At 45.0% G+C, this 17,999-nt stretch overlaps 1 protein-coding gene across 1 annotated transcript; it reads left to right on the forward strand.

The window, feature by feature from the left end:
* The first annotated feature begins 14,264 nt into the window (after window positions 1–14,264).
* FOXQ1 (forkhead box Q1) lies at window positions 14,265–17,153 on the forward strand. Its single transcript, XM_059853560.1, has one exon. The coding sequence runs from the start codon at window positions 14,984–14,986 to the stop codon at window positions 16,244–16,246; it is 1,263 nt and encodes a 420-aa protein (XP_059709543.1). The 5' UTR covers window positions 14,265–14,983; the 3' UTR covers window positions 16,247–17,153.
* Window positions 17,154–17,999: the final 846 nt, after the last annotated feature.

Raw genomic sequence — 17,999 nt, forward strand, 5'->3', positions numbered from 1 at the left:
GAATCAACGTATTTGCTAAGGAGGTGTGTATCAAGTCAAACCATCTCAACATATAACTGATCCCCCAGTGGGAAGCAAATAAACAAACAAGAAAACAGAACATCTCACCTTTGAAATGCCAGTTAATACAGCTCCACAGGCCCCGTTCTTCTCTAGCATTTACCCCCGAGAGGCAGCTGCTGCAGGCGCAGAGCTGCTCTTGCAAATGGCCTGGTCTACAGCTCTAAGCAAGGGTGTTTGCTGCTCACACAGTCACCAGGGACCCCACAATGCTCCCCACCAAGACAGGAACAACCAGGCACTTCCTCCTCTCCTTTTCCTTCTTGCTTTCAGGGCCACACGCAACTCCTTTCTCTTCCTCTCCCTCTGGGAAGCTGGATTATTTTATGATGGCAACTAGTCATTCCGCCCCTGATAATCCCTGACATCCACAGTACACAGACTCCTGTGTTTCAGAGGGATGAGGGTAAAACTGCTCTGTAGGGGCAAATTCTGTCCCTTGTAAGAAAGATCCCCTCCCTTAAGACAAAGAACTTTGATTGAAAATCACATTTTGCCTGAAAGCATCCTGGTTTTTTAAGCCTTATCCTTTCCTTCCCAGAAAAACATTAAATCAGCCAAATGGCTCTTGCTGCCCCTCAACTGGAAGGAAGGAAAGTAACACCCAGAGGGTAATATAAAGAAGGAAAAGCATGACTGGTGAAAAAAGAAGTGGTAGCACTGACCTCTTGACTCAAGGGCAGTGTGGGGAGGAAGGCAGCTCAGAGTGGGAGGGAAGTGGCAGAGGGAGAATAGTTTGCATATGTGCGGACACACTTGCAGATACTGATTTACCAAAGCCTAGTGAGGAGGCGTCAGCCTCCCTGTTGGCACCAGTTTGTGCAGCCTGCCTTCCTGCATCTTGTGGAACAGCCACACAGCAGCATGGCTCAGCAGCCTCCCTCCCAATTTGGGAAAGGGCATCGCCTGTCCTCAACAAATGCATCAGCATCTACATCCTCCCATGGGAAGGGGCCAGTACTATTGGAGAACATTGCACTGTGTGTTCTATTTCCAGTGAATGTGCAGCACTGGCTATAAGCTTACATAAGGAACATGATCTGATCCTGCATTTGTTCCACGTCTGCAGCTCCTGGAGACTTGTATGCAGACTGACTCTAAAGCTACAAGCTTGTTTTCCCTGCAAAAGGGAAAAACAATTAGAAAACCTTTGTATTCTTTGCACTTAAAAGGGCAGGTCCCCTTACACCAGATACTGCTCTTTCAGCAGATCTTTGTGGGTGGAGATTTCATATCAGCATGTCTGCCAATTCCTGACAGAGTTTCATCCAAGCCACAATATACAGAGTCAACATTAATTAGCATTAATTATTATTTATAAGAAGCAATATTATCTGCATTGCTATCATTCACATTTCTTTTTATGCCTCACATAAGGTACATATACATAGTATCTCATTGCTCAAATAGAATGAGGTCCCATGGAATCTGCAGACTAACACACACTATTACCATCCTTAAACCATTTCGAAGAGGTAATTGTAAAAGCTAGGAGAGCCCCTTTTCTGCGCTCCCATCAATTTGCCTTCTACTTTCTGTTTACAGCTAGGTGAAGATTTTTCTTCTCCTTTTTTTTCCCCCCTCACAAACAGAAAAGAATAATGAAAAAACCCAAACAAACAACTGCCTAGAGATCATAAAATCATTTTCTTCCATAAAAACAGAAAAGAACCAACACAAGAAGAGCATTCCGCCACACCATTTGGAACCATCTAAACACAGTGTTTGCAGTACAAAACTTTTAAGTGAGCCTTCTGCACTTCACCAAAATGAACTGGTTTCATATTAACAAAGAAAACATGCTCAATGAATTTATGTTGAATTTATTCCTCTATCTATTTTGTTGGCACAAGCAGGAACTTTCTTAAGCACCACTTAATTTTTCTTCAAATCGTGTCTCTAAAACCAGAATTGTCCTGTATGAAGTGGAGTTGTGTTAAGCAATGAGGGTGATTTTATTTAGTTCCCATAAAAGTGAGAAAAATTGCAAATATTACAAAATTCAATTTAAAACAGTTAATTAGCCCAGATAGCTATTATTAGTACTACAGAAGTTATTAGTATTGTTGATAATAACTGCTCATAAATAATGATTAGCATACATTAAATTTAGTTAGAAGAACTTATGAGCATTAGCAAATCCTATAATGAGCATGGTCCATATTCTCCTTCTAATGAATTCTGCTTTGCTTCCAGTTTAAATAATATTTTTCACCACTTGGTTTCTTGCTTATTTTGTTGCTTGATGCAATACACAATAGCAAAGGCACCAAGATTAGTTCAGTAATTTCAATTTAGAAAGCCACTTTTACATAGGCCAAGTTTAATGAAAATACTCTTCAGTATGTTAAAGTGAATTCCCTTAGCCAATCCAAGCTGGTTGGAGAAACTACTAATAATCAGCTGGAACTGCTGAGTCAAAATTATGAATGAGATGGAAACACGGAACGCATTTTGTGTGCTCCCATTGCTTATACTCTATTTGAGATTGTTGCAATCACAAATTATGCACTGCTCTGAAACGCTGCATACTTTGACCAATATGAATTGCAACATTTTGCTGAGGAGTCACAACATGTTGTGTCACACTGCATACACCTTTCAGCCAGAAGTATGAACTGAAAAGAGCAGGAAAACTTTGCATTGCCATTTGCTGTTGAAAGCCAACTTCCATCTGAAAACATTTGTGAGCAGTTTGATTTCTATCGAAATGTACATTTTATTTGCTTTGCTAAGAAATCAGACTAGGCTTATTTCAATTTCCAGATACATAATAAAAACAACTTTAAAACTAGATATTGTTGGCAATAGATTGTTTTCTAATTTTCCTATTATTCACATATGCATTGAATTAATTTGGTCCACAAGTTATCTAATCAGAGGCAAGAAACCACACCATTTTGCTTATACAAATAGCAAGTATGCACATTAAAGACATTATAAAGGGGTTCTTTGGTTGTTGTTGATTTTTAGCTAAAACAAGTCATGAATAATTTGTATAGAAAGGCACCTGAGAATACTGTTTACAGTGCATGGGCAATTAATACATAGAAAAATATTTGCAGAAATTAATCATCATGATTGTCTTGTTTCACTCAGTTTTTCTAACTCTGAAACATTGCACACTTGGTTATTTACACAAAAAGACAGGAAGAATGCTTCCAGGATAATTAAAAGCATTCTGGATGAGAAGGAAAAAAAAAATGTTTGATCTTCATCGTATCTATAACCAGTAATTACCATGCCATTATATTTATACCAACAGTCAAGCACTTTGCTGGCATAAACAGACACACCTCTTTCAGCAACAGGGTTGCAATCACCCATGCTGGTAGCTATCTTCATCCAAAATGCACTGACAGTTAAATGTGAAGAATGTATAAATTATTGTCCAGATCTTTAGCTGGTTCATCACACAACACTTCACTGAAGTTAATAATGCTGTACCATCTGATAAAACATCCCATTATTCACAGCTTAATTAAATTGTGCATGGAAAGTTAACAGAAGGAGGTAATCAACCAATGCAACACAAACAACACAAAACTCAGCGCGGCAAGCTTAAGCCGGCTCTGTTAAGCAACACATCAGTAATGGTGGAAAGAACACTTTTGGAAAGCACTCAGTGTCAATAAAGACATCCTTTTTAGTATTGATGAAGCAAGGCAGCTATCAGGACACATAAAACACAACTCACCTTTTCCTGGAGCAAGCGCTTATGTTCAAGCACTTCACAGAAAGATGTTACAAAATAGCCTGATGGGAAACACTCTTCTGCACAAGTCATACCAGAGAGGATTATAAACCAGTGGCAGCCAGGTAAAGGAAGAAAATATCTGCAATGCTTGAGGTGGAACACAGTGTGCAGCTTTTAAGCAGCAAATAAATGTTGAGGGGCAATCCCTGTCAGCTTACACAATGTTTTTGTCTAGCTCAGTGTGCTAAATCCTACCTTAACGTCAGGATGAAGTTTGATTTAATGATGAAAGTAGCATTTCTTTTCACAATCAATTGTCTTACATAAATAATCTCTTCCTAAATAACCTTAAAAAACAAGCAGAGTATCTCAAGCATTAAAAACTGGAGAATCTCCATTTTAGGTGCTCCATAAGAGCAGACCAACTGAAATTATGTTAAATGCTTTTCAGAGCTCTGTAATACATCCCAGGTGGCCACCTAGGAAGACTTAGACTTCCATCCAGCTGAGAGAAATAAGTACTACGGGGTGAAAATCACTTCATGAAGTACAGTTACCTGTTTTGGAATGAGATTATAACAATTCCCTGGTGTGACAACATGTGCAGGCATTTAAGATTTCAGGCAGCAGCACTGAGAACCCACTATCTGCAAAGCAGAATCTACATACTTACAAATCTTTAAAGGTACAAATTTTCAGTTCAAACTGACTGTTGTATATTTGGTTCTTTGGCTTTATTTTCTTGTTGCCTGTGAAATTATCAGTGTTCTCCACTGTTTAAAATAAAACCACTCTTTCTAGTGCTATAACTTTTGAACACTTTAATAACTTAGCCAATAGTTTCCTTGTAACAAACTGAAATGGTGTTTATTAAAAAAAAATTAGGCTGCATCAAATCTTACCTCTGAAAAGGAAAACTCACAACATGCAGAAAAAGGCTGTTTCCCTGCAATGTTCTTGGGCAAAACTCTTCAGCTTCACTGGGACAGAAACCCAGCCAATACACCCCCAAAACTATATTGCTGAAGAGAACAACAGTGCTGCTCTTTCCTGTCAAGAGCAGGTGGGAGCAATAATACCTTATCAAAGCTTCAAGGTATAAAATGAACACAAATATTCATTTAAGTTACATTTTGCACTTGCAAATTAAAAAGAGCCAGGACATGCCCTCAAGAAGCTGGCGTGTGATTGTCCACACTCTTTCAGTAGCACCAAGGCTCCTGACAAGGGCTGTCCCTCTAACCCAGCACTTTCTCCTGCCACACAGAGGCCTCTGGTCAGGAGATAACACGGATGAAGGACAGTTCCCTCTAGACAGCACAGATGAGGCCACTTCTTTGTAAGGAAGAGAATTTAGCCATGCTAAAGCCCTCAGGGGAAGGACTGGGTGCTGGCCTGTTCATATTAGAGCTAAGCTAGCCCTAAAGACCGGATGGGACGTTGTGGGCACCTTTAAGTGCAAGATCAAGATTGTATCTGGAAGACTCACCATACCATGGTGTTTCAAATACTAATGAATACATTCATGCACAAGAGCAATTCTCCCAAATTAATTAGGATTACTCCTATGTATAAAAGTATGCCAGCGTAGGTGTGCGCAGAAGAGGTTCTGGAATGTCAGTCATCATATACCCATCAGTTAAAGCACACTCATAAATGTTTTTGTTTGAAAGATTGTACTAACCTTAATATAAAATATATGTTTTCTGGGTCTGATGACTCAAGAAGAACTTGCAAGTCTATACTTTAACTTACTCATCTTATATAAATAAACTTTCCCTTGGTGGAAGGGAGTCCTACGGCATTAATAAATAGGGATCTTTCTCAACCAGACTCAGATTCTGTAAGAATCACTTAGGAGCATTTAGACTAATTATTTGTTGCGAATTATTCACTTGACTCTGTCTCTTCAATCAAGAAGCAAAGCACTATTTCTTTCAGCAGCAGAAGCCAGTATAATAGAATACTCTCATATCCAACACCATTTAATTAAAGTCTCAACTGGGAATAGTCATGGGTCTTGACAAAGTTTTGAAGGTTTGAATGCAGGCCCACTGGAGTGAGAGCCCCATCTATTCAGTTTGCCTCTGCACCTGACTACACCAATTTTCCTCATGGGGCCAAACTTTAACGATAGTACATTAAAAGGCCAGAGTAGGGGTAAGAGGGTAGTGGGTGTTATATCCGGCCTTCAAAATAAACTCTATCCAAGTCACCGAGATTTATTCACAGAGATGACTATTTTTTAAAGTAGCACTGGAGGAGGTCATTTTCCCCACACCACTGAGATAACTCATTAAAAAAGTCTTTAATCTGTGTTGGGCCTTGTTGAGTTTCTTGGCACTGACCGTGTGTCAGATGGAAAAGGTAAAAATGGACCGTCTTCCAAACCCTTATGGCATAAATAAATCCAGCTATGAATAAGAACTCTCGTAAGTGATGAGTAAATATCTCCATTGCCTGATCCATCAATGCCAGGTACCAAAGCTTACACTTCTCATATATGAACACTGAAGTGTGCAGATCTTTGAATCCCTTTGTGTATCAGTCATGCTCTGTTTCTCGTTCATAATCTCCTATTCTTAACAGTTGCTAAAGATTTTCACTAGGAAAAAAATAAAAGCAATAAATATTTTGTACAGAAATTTCAAGTAGAAAGAACTTTCAAACTGATGCACCTGAGACCCTTTAGAAATTACATACTGATGTTCAACCATCCCTTTTGCTTTTTTTTTTTTTTTGTAATTTTTATTCTGTGTAAAACAAAACAAAACCAAAATCAAGCACAAAAAAAGAACCTCCACTCCTCAACCACCCCTAGCCATGAAAGCCTGGAAAAGTATACTCCAAGAGACAAAATGTAGATGAAAGACAATCACTTCCAAAAGCACCATGGGAAATGAAAAGCCAGAGAACTCCCTAGCCTGAGGAAAGCTGTAGAGGTGAGCAGTCCAAAAAATTACACCAGCAGAAGCAGTCAAATTGGAGATTGTTGGGCATCCTGAAAATTTTCTGCCGTCTAAGTGGAACTGCTCTGCAATGTGTTCTCATTTGGAGCTCTCTACTCCAACTTTCCCCTCATCTTCACCTCTTCATCTCAGTTTTGCTCCCTTTTCTTTTTCCTATGCTAGGTTTAACCTGCCTGATTCCCTCCCCCATATATTTCCATTAATTTATTTTTTACAGTAAAAATAAAAAGGTTCTGAAATGTCATTTCCGTAATGAAAAAAATGTCAAAACCTCCCAATACTTTTAAAAGGGAAAATGATCCATGTAAAAAGAAACCCAAAGCAGCATCTTGTGCCTCAGTAGAAATTGCAATCCCAGAGAAGTTAGGATCCTGTTTGTGCTAGACTTCCTCTGTGCACACATACTCACTCACTCCCTCCTCACAGTCCTGACTGACTTAGAGGGAAGGAGCCATTGCATTAAAGCAGATTTAGAGATGTTTAGTAAGACCTGGTCATAAGCAAACAAATCAGGACTACTGACAGGTTTACAGGGCAGAAGATACTGGGTGTGACACACCAGAAAGTCACTTGCAGACATTAAATTGGCACAAATCCGTGGACTATGTTTTACTTACCAGTCTTGGACTAACACCCAAGATTTTTCTCTCCTTGCAAAGGTATGACGTCAGGCACATGGCAGTTCTTGAGATTCTGTATAAGCCAGCATTGCCAGAGGCTCTGTGCAGGTGTGGTTAACAGTTATTTAATGATTCTTCACAATTGCATGTATCTGTCTGAACATAAATACAGTCTGATCGTAATCTTTCTTTTCACACCATGAATTTGCCCTAGTGTTTCCACCCTTGCAGGTTCCCAAATGCCCAATGTCTGTTATTACAGATCTGAGATTCACTTCATCATTTCGAACCATTCACGAGCACTTTCCTCTCCTGTTGCCTCAGAAAGGTGAAGAGAATGAAGGCAGTGTATTTAGTACAAATGCTCCAGTTCTTCACCTAAATTATCTATGTTTGGCTCCTTGATGACTCACGGGACTCTCCTCCCTTCTCCTTGTTTACACAGTGATGACAAGTACTGTTAACTTTCTAAAAACAAAATTATCAAAAAACCCCCAGAACACTGGCAATTCCTGGGAAAAACTCTCTGCCTTTCCTCCTTCCCAGCAGTGGCATGAGCCTGAGCAGTTGCACAGTTCAATTAGTTAAAATAATTTTGAGTGATAGTTCAACTGTTTCTTTTCCAAAAGGTAATAGTTTTCCTAATTAGTCACTTGCTTTGATAAGGCACTGACTTTTACTCTAATCTAAATTAACAAGACTTTATCTACCTGCATCGTTTAAACACACCCTACTTGCAAATCTGGTATGACTAAAAACCATGACAAGTGTTTGGTTTCATTTTACATTTGCTTCAAAGTGCCCCACTTGGAGGTTAATTATTAATCTACTAAAGTATATGTAAAGGTTCAGGGAAACAACAGGGTTAGTAGGTAGAGCAGTAGTGGAGGAATTAGGAAACCCATGTTCCATTCCCATCTTAGATCATGTAAGTTTGGCCAAGGCATTCAAAACCTGTGAACCTTTACTTAGAGAACCAAAATAGCAACACTCTGCACAAAGCACTTTGACATCTGTAGGGAAGAAATTTCATGGGTGTGAGGCAACAGGATGTTTATTCACACCTTAAAGAGACTGAAACTCAGCTAATCCCTTAAGAACTCACCTAGGAACTGGAAATCAAATACACAGTGCATGCAACTCAACAAAGTAATGATTTTATTACATCTGCAGCAACAGAAGGACCAGCTCTCCAAGTCTTGGCTACATTTCTCTGCCATCTGAAAGGTGGTGAAAACACGCTCGATTTCTAGAGCCAGTCTGCAGGACATAGATCCCTGTCTCTCGCCACCTGAGGTACCGCAGTGGATGTGCCCTCGGTATAACTCTGCTCTCTGTTCCAGGAGTAAGCCAGCAGCAGCATGGGTCAGATTTTCAAAGATACCAGTGGTTCTGGAGCTGTCCAGAGGGGCTGCACAGAAGGAAAACAGAACACAGCAAACAGAAGGCAGAAAATGCACCAGAGAGGTACAATTTCGGGGTAGTACTGCCAAATCCTGCCTCCCACAGCAAAGTCTGACTGTCAGCAGCCTGCTCCCAAATAGCTCCATTATAATGCATTTCACTTGGTCTTGGAAAAAAATAAAAATCAAGAAGGTTTTCACACCATTATTTATTCATAGATTTGGCTAATGCCTATATAAATCGTGGGATTCTACCCAGAAATAGCTTTTTGAAAACAAAGAAACAACAAAAGAAATCCAACCCAGAGTAAGAATGTTAAATACTTATTGCTGTTCAACTGGAATATTATTGGCAAGGTGATTAATTTGTTGACCCACAGTGCTATAAATAGTATTTTAACTTTGTTGAATTGAAACATATCCTTCATATCTCTAGTCACTGTTTACCCATGTAAAATATATGTGGGTTTGAGTTGGCTTAGGTGTACTCCAGCAAGGGCTAGCAAAGTTCAGTGAGTCTCCATCATATATTCGAAGTCCTTCATCCCTTGGTTAATTTTGCTGTGATTCTCTTCTTACAAGGTTGTTTACTTTCCTCCATCAATGCATGGACTTGAAGGCAGTGAGAGGCTATTGTAACAGCTCAGCTGGTGTTTCCTCATATCACGGGCCAGTGATAGCAAGCCTCTGGCATCAATACCAAGTTTGATGCCAACAGATATTTGGTCCGGCACCAGCAAAAACATGCTATGATGGTTTAAGTTTGTTTGGCACCAGTAGCAAAAACCATTCACTATGCTTGGCAGGGAGCCACAGAATTTCACCAAATGGCTTCTGCATCATAACTTCATAACAAGCATAACACAGCGTAACTTCTAATTGCGGTGGAGCCTGCCCCTTAGCAAGCAATTCTCACCTGGCAATTATACCCAGGATTATCAATACATGTGCTGCTTTCCAATACCAGTTTCTTCCTTACTGTAAGAAAAATTTCCTTGAAGAGATCCACAAGCCCCTAAGTCCATCACCATTTGGATTTTGTCTCTTGTGGTGCAGTTACATGAAAGCCGGTGATCAGCCATGAGAAAAGCCTTTGGGGACAGTTACTGAATTAAGTCATCACAAAATATGTTGTAAATACTGTGTTGATTTAACCTCACCCTGCACTCTTTTATGTCACGTATTTCTCAGACTGCAAACCTGCAATATATTCCAGAGAGGTTCATCTTATGCCAGTGTGGAACCTCATTCAAGCCCTGCAGGCTTAACACAGCACTAGTAAAAAGCAAGAATTAGCTATAAATTATCTGAGTCTCGAGACAGAGCAATCTCCATTTTGACAGCTCCTTGCTAAATAGTACAGCACTTTCCAGTGAGGCCTTGTGGTGGATACCTCAGTGGACACAGCACAGGACAAGGGCTCCAGAGAGCTCAGCTCCACAGGCAGGGTTGCAACTGACTTACCAAATTATTTTCAGCAGGACTCACCTTCACTCCTTGTTGCCTGTAAAACGGGAGAGCTCTGAGATTTGTCAGTGAAAAGGATGGTGTAAGAATCTGGATTTTTTTTCCAGTACTAAGCACTAATAACAAGAACAATAATGTCACTTCCTTCACAAGAGAAAATCTGTGCCTGCCCATTCTGTCACAATCCATGGCTCTGGAGAAAAAAAAAATTTGCTTAGATGCAGACATTTTTTATGGAACACGAAATGGGCACAGGGAGGAAGTGATACTAAGTTCTCAGCATGGGAAAATTTCATTCTGAATAATGACTCCCAAGAAAATAAAGACTGCATGAAACAAAGTTGAAATGGAACTCCCCATTGTAAATTCAGCTCTTAGTACCTGCCAAAGACACGAGAAAATCTCTACCCACAGGGAATGGATGTCCTTCTGAAAAAGTGCCAGTCTTTCCCAATGGAGGAATTCACGCAGACATGCATTCTGCTTCAGTGATCAAACTCTTCCTCTTAAGGTCTAAAGGAATTTCCACCAACCTCCTTTCTTACAGCTCAGTCTCTAGCTGGATTTCCTTCTACTACAAAAATATACATAGTACAATTAGCCAAGCCTCACAGACTGTAGTTCATTTATGCATGCTAGGCACATCTCCTGCTGCGAGCAGCCCGTCCAGAGCAAGCTCTTTGAACTGCTCCATTGTTTCTCACGCCGTGTATTGCATTGTCCAGGCTGATCGTTCCTGGCAAGGCAGTGCACTCCTGCAGCTTGCCACAGGAGGAGAAGAGATGATGGAGCACTTTGTCCAGCTGGTGTGCTGGACATCTCAGGTGCACAAATAAGCTTGCCTGCCATTAACTATAGGACTTTCCCAGACACCACAGAGACCTTTACTGACCAGTTGTTCTTATATGACCTTACCTGGAAACCCTCCCTGATCTATAGTTAGTGGTCTGGAGAGACAGAAGGCAGAAAAGAGAAGTAAAAAAGAACTGGGTGAAAAAAAAAAAACCTAGAAGAAATAATTTTTTAAAAGAATTTGAACCAGGAACATTTTGCGACACACCTTTGAATGACGTTTGCTGAACTAAAAAACACATGTCTCCATGGTTTAAAATACCATGGAGACAACATGGATCAACCAAAAATACACTCACAACCACCAGACAGCACAGCATTTTTCTACATTTAGTAAGGAATATTTTTGTAATTAGTAGCTTGAGCAAACTGCAAAGGACTAAACAACCCTATTTCCAAATACCCATTGGCAGACTATTTCTGAATTAAATGAGTGAAATTCTACAAAAAATGGGAGGCAAAACTGATTGCGTGATTTTCAAGGAACCATTCACATTTCTCTGTTTGTCTTTGACTGGATACTGTTTTGGGTAGGAAAAGAAGGGATTGTACATCAAAAAAAGTCCTGCTCTGCTGATCTAAAGAGGAAGAGACATTTCATTTTAGAACAAAGAATTAGATTTTTTTTTACCTTGCTTCACTGGAGGTTTTTGGAGGTTTTTCTTGGGGTGATGGGGGTGGGGTGTTTGGCTTTGCTATAATACAGCACATCAAAGTGCTTTTGATGTGAAGTTTACTTAACAGAATCAGTTTTTCCGATGATTGTGTTAATCTTTATAAACCTGAAGGCGATACTGTGCCTTTTTAAAAACTATAGCAGGAAAAGACTTGAGGTTACATATACTCTCAGTGTTGAGAGATGGGAGTAGTTGGATTATTTCACCACTTCTTACAACTTTGCTTGTGTTTCATGGGCAGCATTAGCAATGAGCTTGATATTGCTCTCACTCAGGCCAGGAAGGCTCTGTTTAAACCCCGCACAGGGGTTTCATAAGCACCTTTCACATATTTTCTCAGGTCAGAGCCACCAGAGATTTCAAGGGACAGTTTACAAGAGGCACTGGCTCAGAGACAGCAAAGGGGCCTTGAGCCACAACAAGAGTAAGTGCTGATCTTAGAAAGGTTCCCTGCTCCCACCCATTAATAGCTATCTTTGTATTATTTTGAGTACAAGCTTCTGTCCCCTCTTGAATCTTGCAAAACCAGCTTTGCCATCCACTCCTAGTCTTGAAGTATGGCTGTGAAAAAGCTTCTGTTATGTCTGACATGTTTACCTACAGCATTTGAATGACTTTTTAAGTTCTTTGAATAAAGATAAGAGACAATGTGTACATTTTCCACACAAATAGTGAAACGGTAATAAAATAAACATCAAAGGCAAGTTAGCAAATCATCGCTACTTCACTGCTATTTACAACAAAAGCAGGAAGAGGAACAAACCTACCCTTGCCATTGGCATCATTGTAGAAAATATGAGTTTTGGAAGGAATGATACCTTTTTCCCATACCCTTAAACACAAACATTGGCACCTACAGCTAAGACAACACTTTACTGAAGGATTTCAGTTTACATTACATGGAGACAACAACAACAATGAACCAAGAGAGGTCTCCCTCCTCTTATTTTCGTCTTTCCGAATCGCCTGCTTTTCTCAACTGGTACAGCTTTTGCGAGAAAAGCACGACATCCAGCATATTATTATTTCTATTAAAGTCATCCAGAATGCAATGAGAGGGACAGAAGAACTTCTCACTCTTCAGTATTTACCATGTAAACTCATGCAGACTGAAGAAATGGCAAAGCTTTGAAACAAAATGCAGGTGTGTGTGGGGGAGCACATATTCTGCTCAAGAGAGATCAAGATAGAAAGTAGGGCTGTTTGTTTCTCTTCTTAGTCTTTTAAACCTGCATTTTTTTCATCTTCCTCTCCAATACTCCATGAGAGCCAGACCGCAGTGGAATAGTTCTAACCAGAGTGACTCTGCATTATGTATTTATTCTAAAATAAGGTCTGATTTAGAAAGACAGCTTTTGGAATATATGGAGCAACCCAACTCTTACTCCAGGACACAAAATTCAAAGCATACATATGAGAAATAAAACATAAGCACCACACTGGATTTCTGCTGATGCTTTTGTTATTGTTTTGCAGACGCCAGCGCTACTGCTGTATGAAGTGAAATGGAATTTTGCAATGGACTCTGAACAGTGAGTAGAACAGGGAGTTTTCAGAGAAGCTACTGCCAGCTAGCTCTCTTCATTGAGTTGCTCTATCTAGCATGATGTTGAAGGAGACAAAAAAAAAAAAAAAAAAAAACCCACTCTGAAGGAGAGCAAAACCCTGACACCTTAAACCTAAAAACAAACCCAAAAAGGATGACTAATTTTTTTGGAAAGAAGAGTGTCTAGGTAAAATTGCAGAATACATTGTCCCAAGTTTTATGGGAAATTTACAAATTCGCAGTGATTTTAAAAATGTTAAAGCTACCATTAAAGAAAATCCGAACCCAAAGCCTACGCAATAAAATATTTTACTAGAGAGTGGCAGTTGTAAGAGAGAGGTTACAAACGCACCATCCAGAAGAGCTTAAGCAATGCTACTACAGAAACAGTAGCACATGTAAAACTGAGATTAAGGCTTTGTCTAACTCTCTCATAGCAAAACTCCAAAGCATTGCCTACCTGTTCCCATTTACCTCTGCACCAGGTGTGCTTATGACAGAAGGAAAGAGAGACCAGGACTGAAACTGTTTTGTCAGGCTACATAAATCATTACGAATTCACAACTGCAAAGCCATGTATTATTTTCCAACAGGTTGTTGAGCTGTCATATTACAAGTTGTTGCTTTATACGGCGCTATTAAAATAAATCACTGCACGTAACAGGTTCAGCTCTGCCACCTATAAGTCATTCTGCATTTTACACCTGAGAGGCGGGCCGGCTCTGCTTAGTCGCGCCGAACTGCGGCTTCGTTCGAAATACCCAGGAAGGGGAGGGACCTGGCAGGAGAAAATACAAACAAGTTTCGTAAAATGACTTTCCAACAAGACCTCGCTGTCATCTTGGCTAATTATGGCTCTGATACGGCTTATTAGGGCATACCCACCTTTGCTACCTTGCTTCTCCACCCACCACCCTTTCAGATCTTTGTCCTGGCTCCGCCTCCCGCCGGCGTTATAATGGGCTGGTCTGAAAGTGGTGGAGAGACACACAACCACAGGGGAAGGGAGAGATAATGACAATAACACTAATAACCCTAATAACCCGTCTGCTGCCCGCCTCGCACCGAGGAGCCAGCCCGGCGTCCCGACACTGACAGGGATCGAAGCCGGAGAGAGCGGAGTATCCCCGACGGCCCTCGAGAGCTTCTCCCCGCGCCCGGGGAGCGCCGAACGACAACAGCGGAGCGCGCCCGAGGAGCACCGAGCCCGGGCGGACACGGAGAAACGCCGGCTCCGGCAGCCGCCCGCCCGCCCGCCCTCTACTCGCACCGGCTCCACGGGGACCTCCTCGCCCCTCTCCTTCGGCCCCATGGAGCAGCGAGAGTAAAGAGCGAGAAGAACAAAAAGGGGGCGATAGGAGAGCGAGCACCCCAGTGGGGAAGAAGGAGGTGGAAGCTCGGAGGAATCGCCCAGTCCCGAAGGCGGCAGGGCACCGCAGCCTGTCCTCGGCGCCCACCGGCCGCGAAGGGGCCAGCCCCTGCTAGCGACCCCGGGCCGGCGGGCTGAGGCGGGCACCGAGCAGAGCAGAGGCGGGCTCCTGCCGCCGCGGAGCTGTCCAAGCCGGCAAGGGGACAAAAAGCCGCTGGGTCGCCTCGCTGCCTCCCGCCTCCCTTGAGGCCGCGCCGAGGGGCGGGGGTCGCGCCCGCCCAGCGAAGCCGCGGGGTGCGGGGGGGGCCGGTGGAGCCGCCGCCATGAAGCTGGAGGTGTTCTCGCAGCACTATGAGGACAAGCTGAGCACCGGCAGCGACCAGGAAGGCAGCGGCTCGCTCTCCCCGGCTCCGGCGGAGAGCGAACTGGGCTCGGACGGTGACTGCGCGGCCAACAGCCCGGGCGGCGGGGCCGGGCGGCCGGGGCATCCCCCGCCGCCGCCCCCCACGCCGCAGCCCCCGCCACCGCCGCCTGCCGAGAGCGCCAAGGGGAAACCCTACACGCGGCGCCCGAAACCGCCCTACTCCTACATCGCGCTGATCGCCATGGCCATCCGCGACTCGGCCGGCGGCCGCCTGACCCTGGCCGAGATCAATGACTACCTGATGAGCCGCTTCCCCTTCTTCCGCGGCGCCTACACCGGCTGGCGCAACTCGGTGCGCCACAACCTCTCCCTCAACGACTGCTTCGTCAAGGTGCTGCGCGACCCGGCGCGGCCCTGGGGCAAGGACAACTACTGGATGCTGAACCCCAGCAGCGAGTACACCTTCGCCGACGGCGTCTTCCGCCGCCGCCGCAAGCGCCTCAGCCGCGCCGCCCCGCCGCCGCAGCCCGCCCGCCCCGCCGCCGGCGTCCCGCCGCAAGCGCCGCAGGAGGCGGCCGGAGCGGGCTCCGCGTCCCCCGGCGCTTCCCCGCGGTGCTGCTGCGCCTCCTCGCCCTGTCACTGCGCGCCGGGCACTAAGGACGCAGCGGCGGGGGGCGGCGGGGCGAGGCCGGCGGGCGGCGGCGGCGCCGCCAAGTTCTCCAGCTCCTTCGCCATCGACAGCCTCCTGCAGCGGCCGGCAGGACCCCGCGCCGCCCCGCAGCCGCCGCCGGCTCCGCACGCCCGCCTCCTGTGGCCGGCGCCGCCCGCGCCCCCGCACCTGCTGCCCGGCCCTTACCCGCTGCTGCCCTACCCACCTGCCGTGCAGCCCCCGCCCGCCGCCGCCCTCTACGGCGGGGGCCTCCTGCAGCTCTGCGCCTACGGGCTGGGAGAGCCCTCGCCGCCACCGCCGCCGCCGCCGCCGCCGCCGCCGCCGCCGCTGCTGCTGGGGGGCGGGCGGCCCGCGCTGGCCCCGGGGGAGGCGTCGCCACTGGCGGAGCGGCCGCGGGGGCCGCTGTTCCACGCCGGCCTCCCCAAGGGCGGGCGGGGGCCGCCGCCCGGCTCCCCGCTGTACGGACCCCTCCGGCTGGCCGGGCCGCTGCCGCCGGCGGCGGGGGGCTCGGCCTCGTTCCAGCCGTACGCCGTGGAGACCCCGCTGGCTTAATGGAGCCCCCCTCCTCCCCTGCGAGGGACCTGCCCGGGGAGGCGTGGAGGGGGAAAGGAGGAGGCTCTGGATCCCGCACTTTAACTCCAGAGGCGACCACAGCCTCCAAGCAAAAGCCTCGGTGACTGTGCCTTAGTGAATGAAATGACAGTGGGTTTAACTTAAGCCAAAAAAAAAAAAAAAAAAAAAAAAGGAAAACAAAAAAGAAAAAAAATCAAACAACTGTCGCTATGGACATAGCCATGAGCCTCAAGTGCTTCTTACTGTTCGTTGAGACTACTTGACTTAAGCCAGTCCCTCGCCATCTCCTTTCTATGTCCCTCTCTTGTCCCCACATCTCCTGCTACCGAAGCCTGGGGCAGCAGAGCGGGGGTGCCCCGCGGAGGGGCGCGGTGGCGGCCGCTGGGGGATGCGCTGTGCGCTTGGGAGGGCGGGGAGGAGGGAGGGGGCCGAGAACGGCAGGGAGAGAGTAGGGGAGGGGGCCGGGGTCTGCTGTGGAGCCGTAGGTCTGTACTGCAAAGCAATGCATCACTGTGCCAAAAGAAACCTTTTCTCCTGTCCGGCAACTGGCATTTCCTGGGAAGGGAGGATATTAAATTATTTATAAAAGTAGTGTTTTTAACACAAAGAGAGTGCAGCTTTTTAAATTAATTATTGGAGGGGGCGGGAGAGGGGAAAGGGCTCAAGGAAATGTCAGGCGTTGTCTCCTGTAGTGGCTGGCGTTCTACGTTTATGGCCAAGACCATTGCTACTGGAAAGAGAAGAGTAAATTTTTTCGTATTTTATTTTTGTGTTTGTGTGTAATATATGTGCGTGTGCATTTTATTGACGCTCGGCCACCGTGTTTTCCTTTCTCCTTTCCCCCGAATAAAAGTTGCCCCCTAAATAAAGGCGGTAATAAGGAGAAGAGCGTGATGTCTGTGCTGGCGTGAGGGAGGGAAACCTGTCGTAGGACAGCCTTGACCGAGAAGCTTGGCTAGGGCCGCGGGGGCAGCAGGGCTGCCCGCCCTTTCATCCCCATCCCGGCCGGCGGGTAGAGGTGCCACCTATGGACCCGCCTTATTTTAGTCACGAGAGATGAGAGGTTCTCCTCTTGAGCTGCCGCCAGGTATGACAGTGCTCTGCAATTCCTCGAGTCAAATCAGAATTTCTCGCCGGGCTCAGCCCTGCAGTAATGCTGGCGATTTGCAGGCGGAGGGGTTTGCAGGCAAACCGCCTAACGTAGGGGCACCCTGTGAAAATCCTGTACATCTGCCTTCTGCCTGCCTTTTTTTTTTTTTTTCCCTGTTTTGGTTTTTTTGTTTTGTTTTTGTTTTTGTTTTTTTGTTTGATTGTTTGTGTTTGTTGTTGGTGGTGGTTTTGGTGTTTTGTTTTGTTTTTTATTTGGTGGGGGTTTTTTTATTTTATTTTTCCCACGGAGAACAGCAGGCGACTTGTAATCCTGTTGTCATCTCTTGGTCCAAGGAAAACTCGCTTCAGGAAGGTCGCTGGCACTACGGGGCTCTGGTTACTTCTGGTGGAGACATCCCCGGCGGCACTTACAGCGGGCGAATCCTTAGCGGGTTGAAAGCTGGGGAGTATCTGTTGGTAATAAAAAGTTCGCACGCGTTGCCTTCTCCCGACGGGCGTTATGTTAAGGCTGATTTGTATTGTCAGAAGTGATCAGCAAAGTCTCAGAAAGGCTAAGTCGGGAAAAGGAAAGGTTGCGGGGCTAACTGCCTGTGCTGCTGAATTCAAATCAGTGTCGTCCACG

This window comes from Haemorhous mexicanus, chromosome 1, assembly GCF_027477595.1.
Source record: "Haemorhous mexicanus isolate bHaeMex1 chromosome 1, bHaeMex1.pri, whole genome shotgun sequence".
Lineage (NCBI taxonomy): Eukaryota > Metazoa > Chordata > Aves > Passeriformes > Fringillidae > Haemorhous > Haemorhous mexicanus.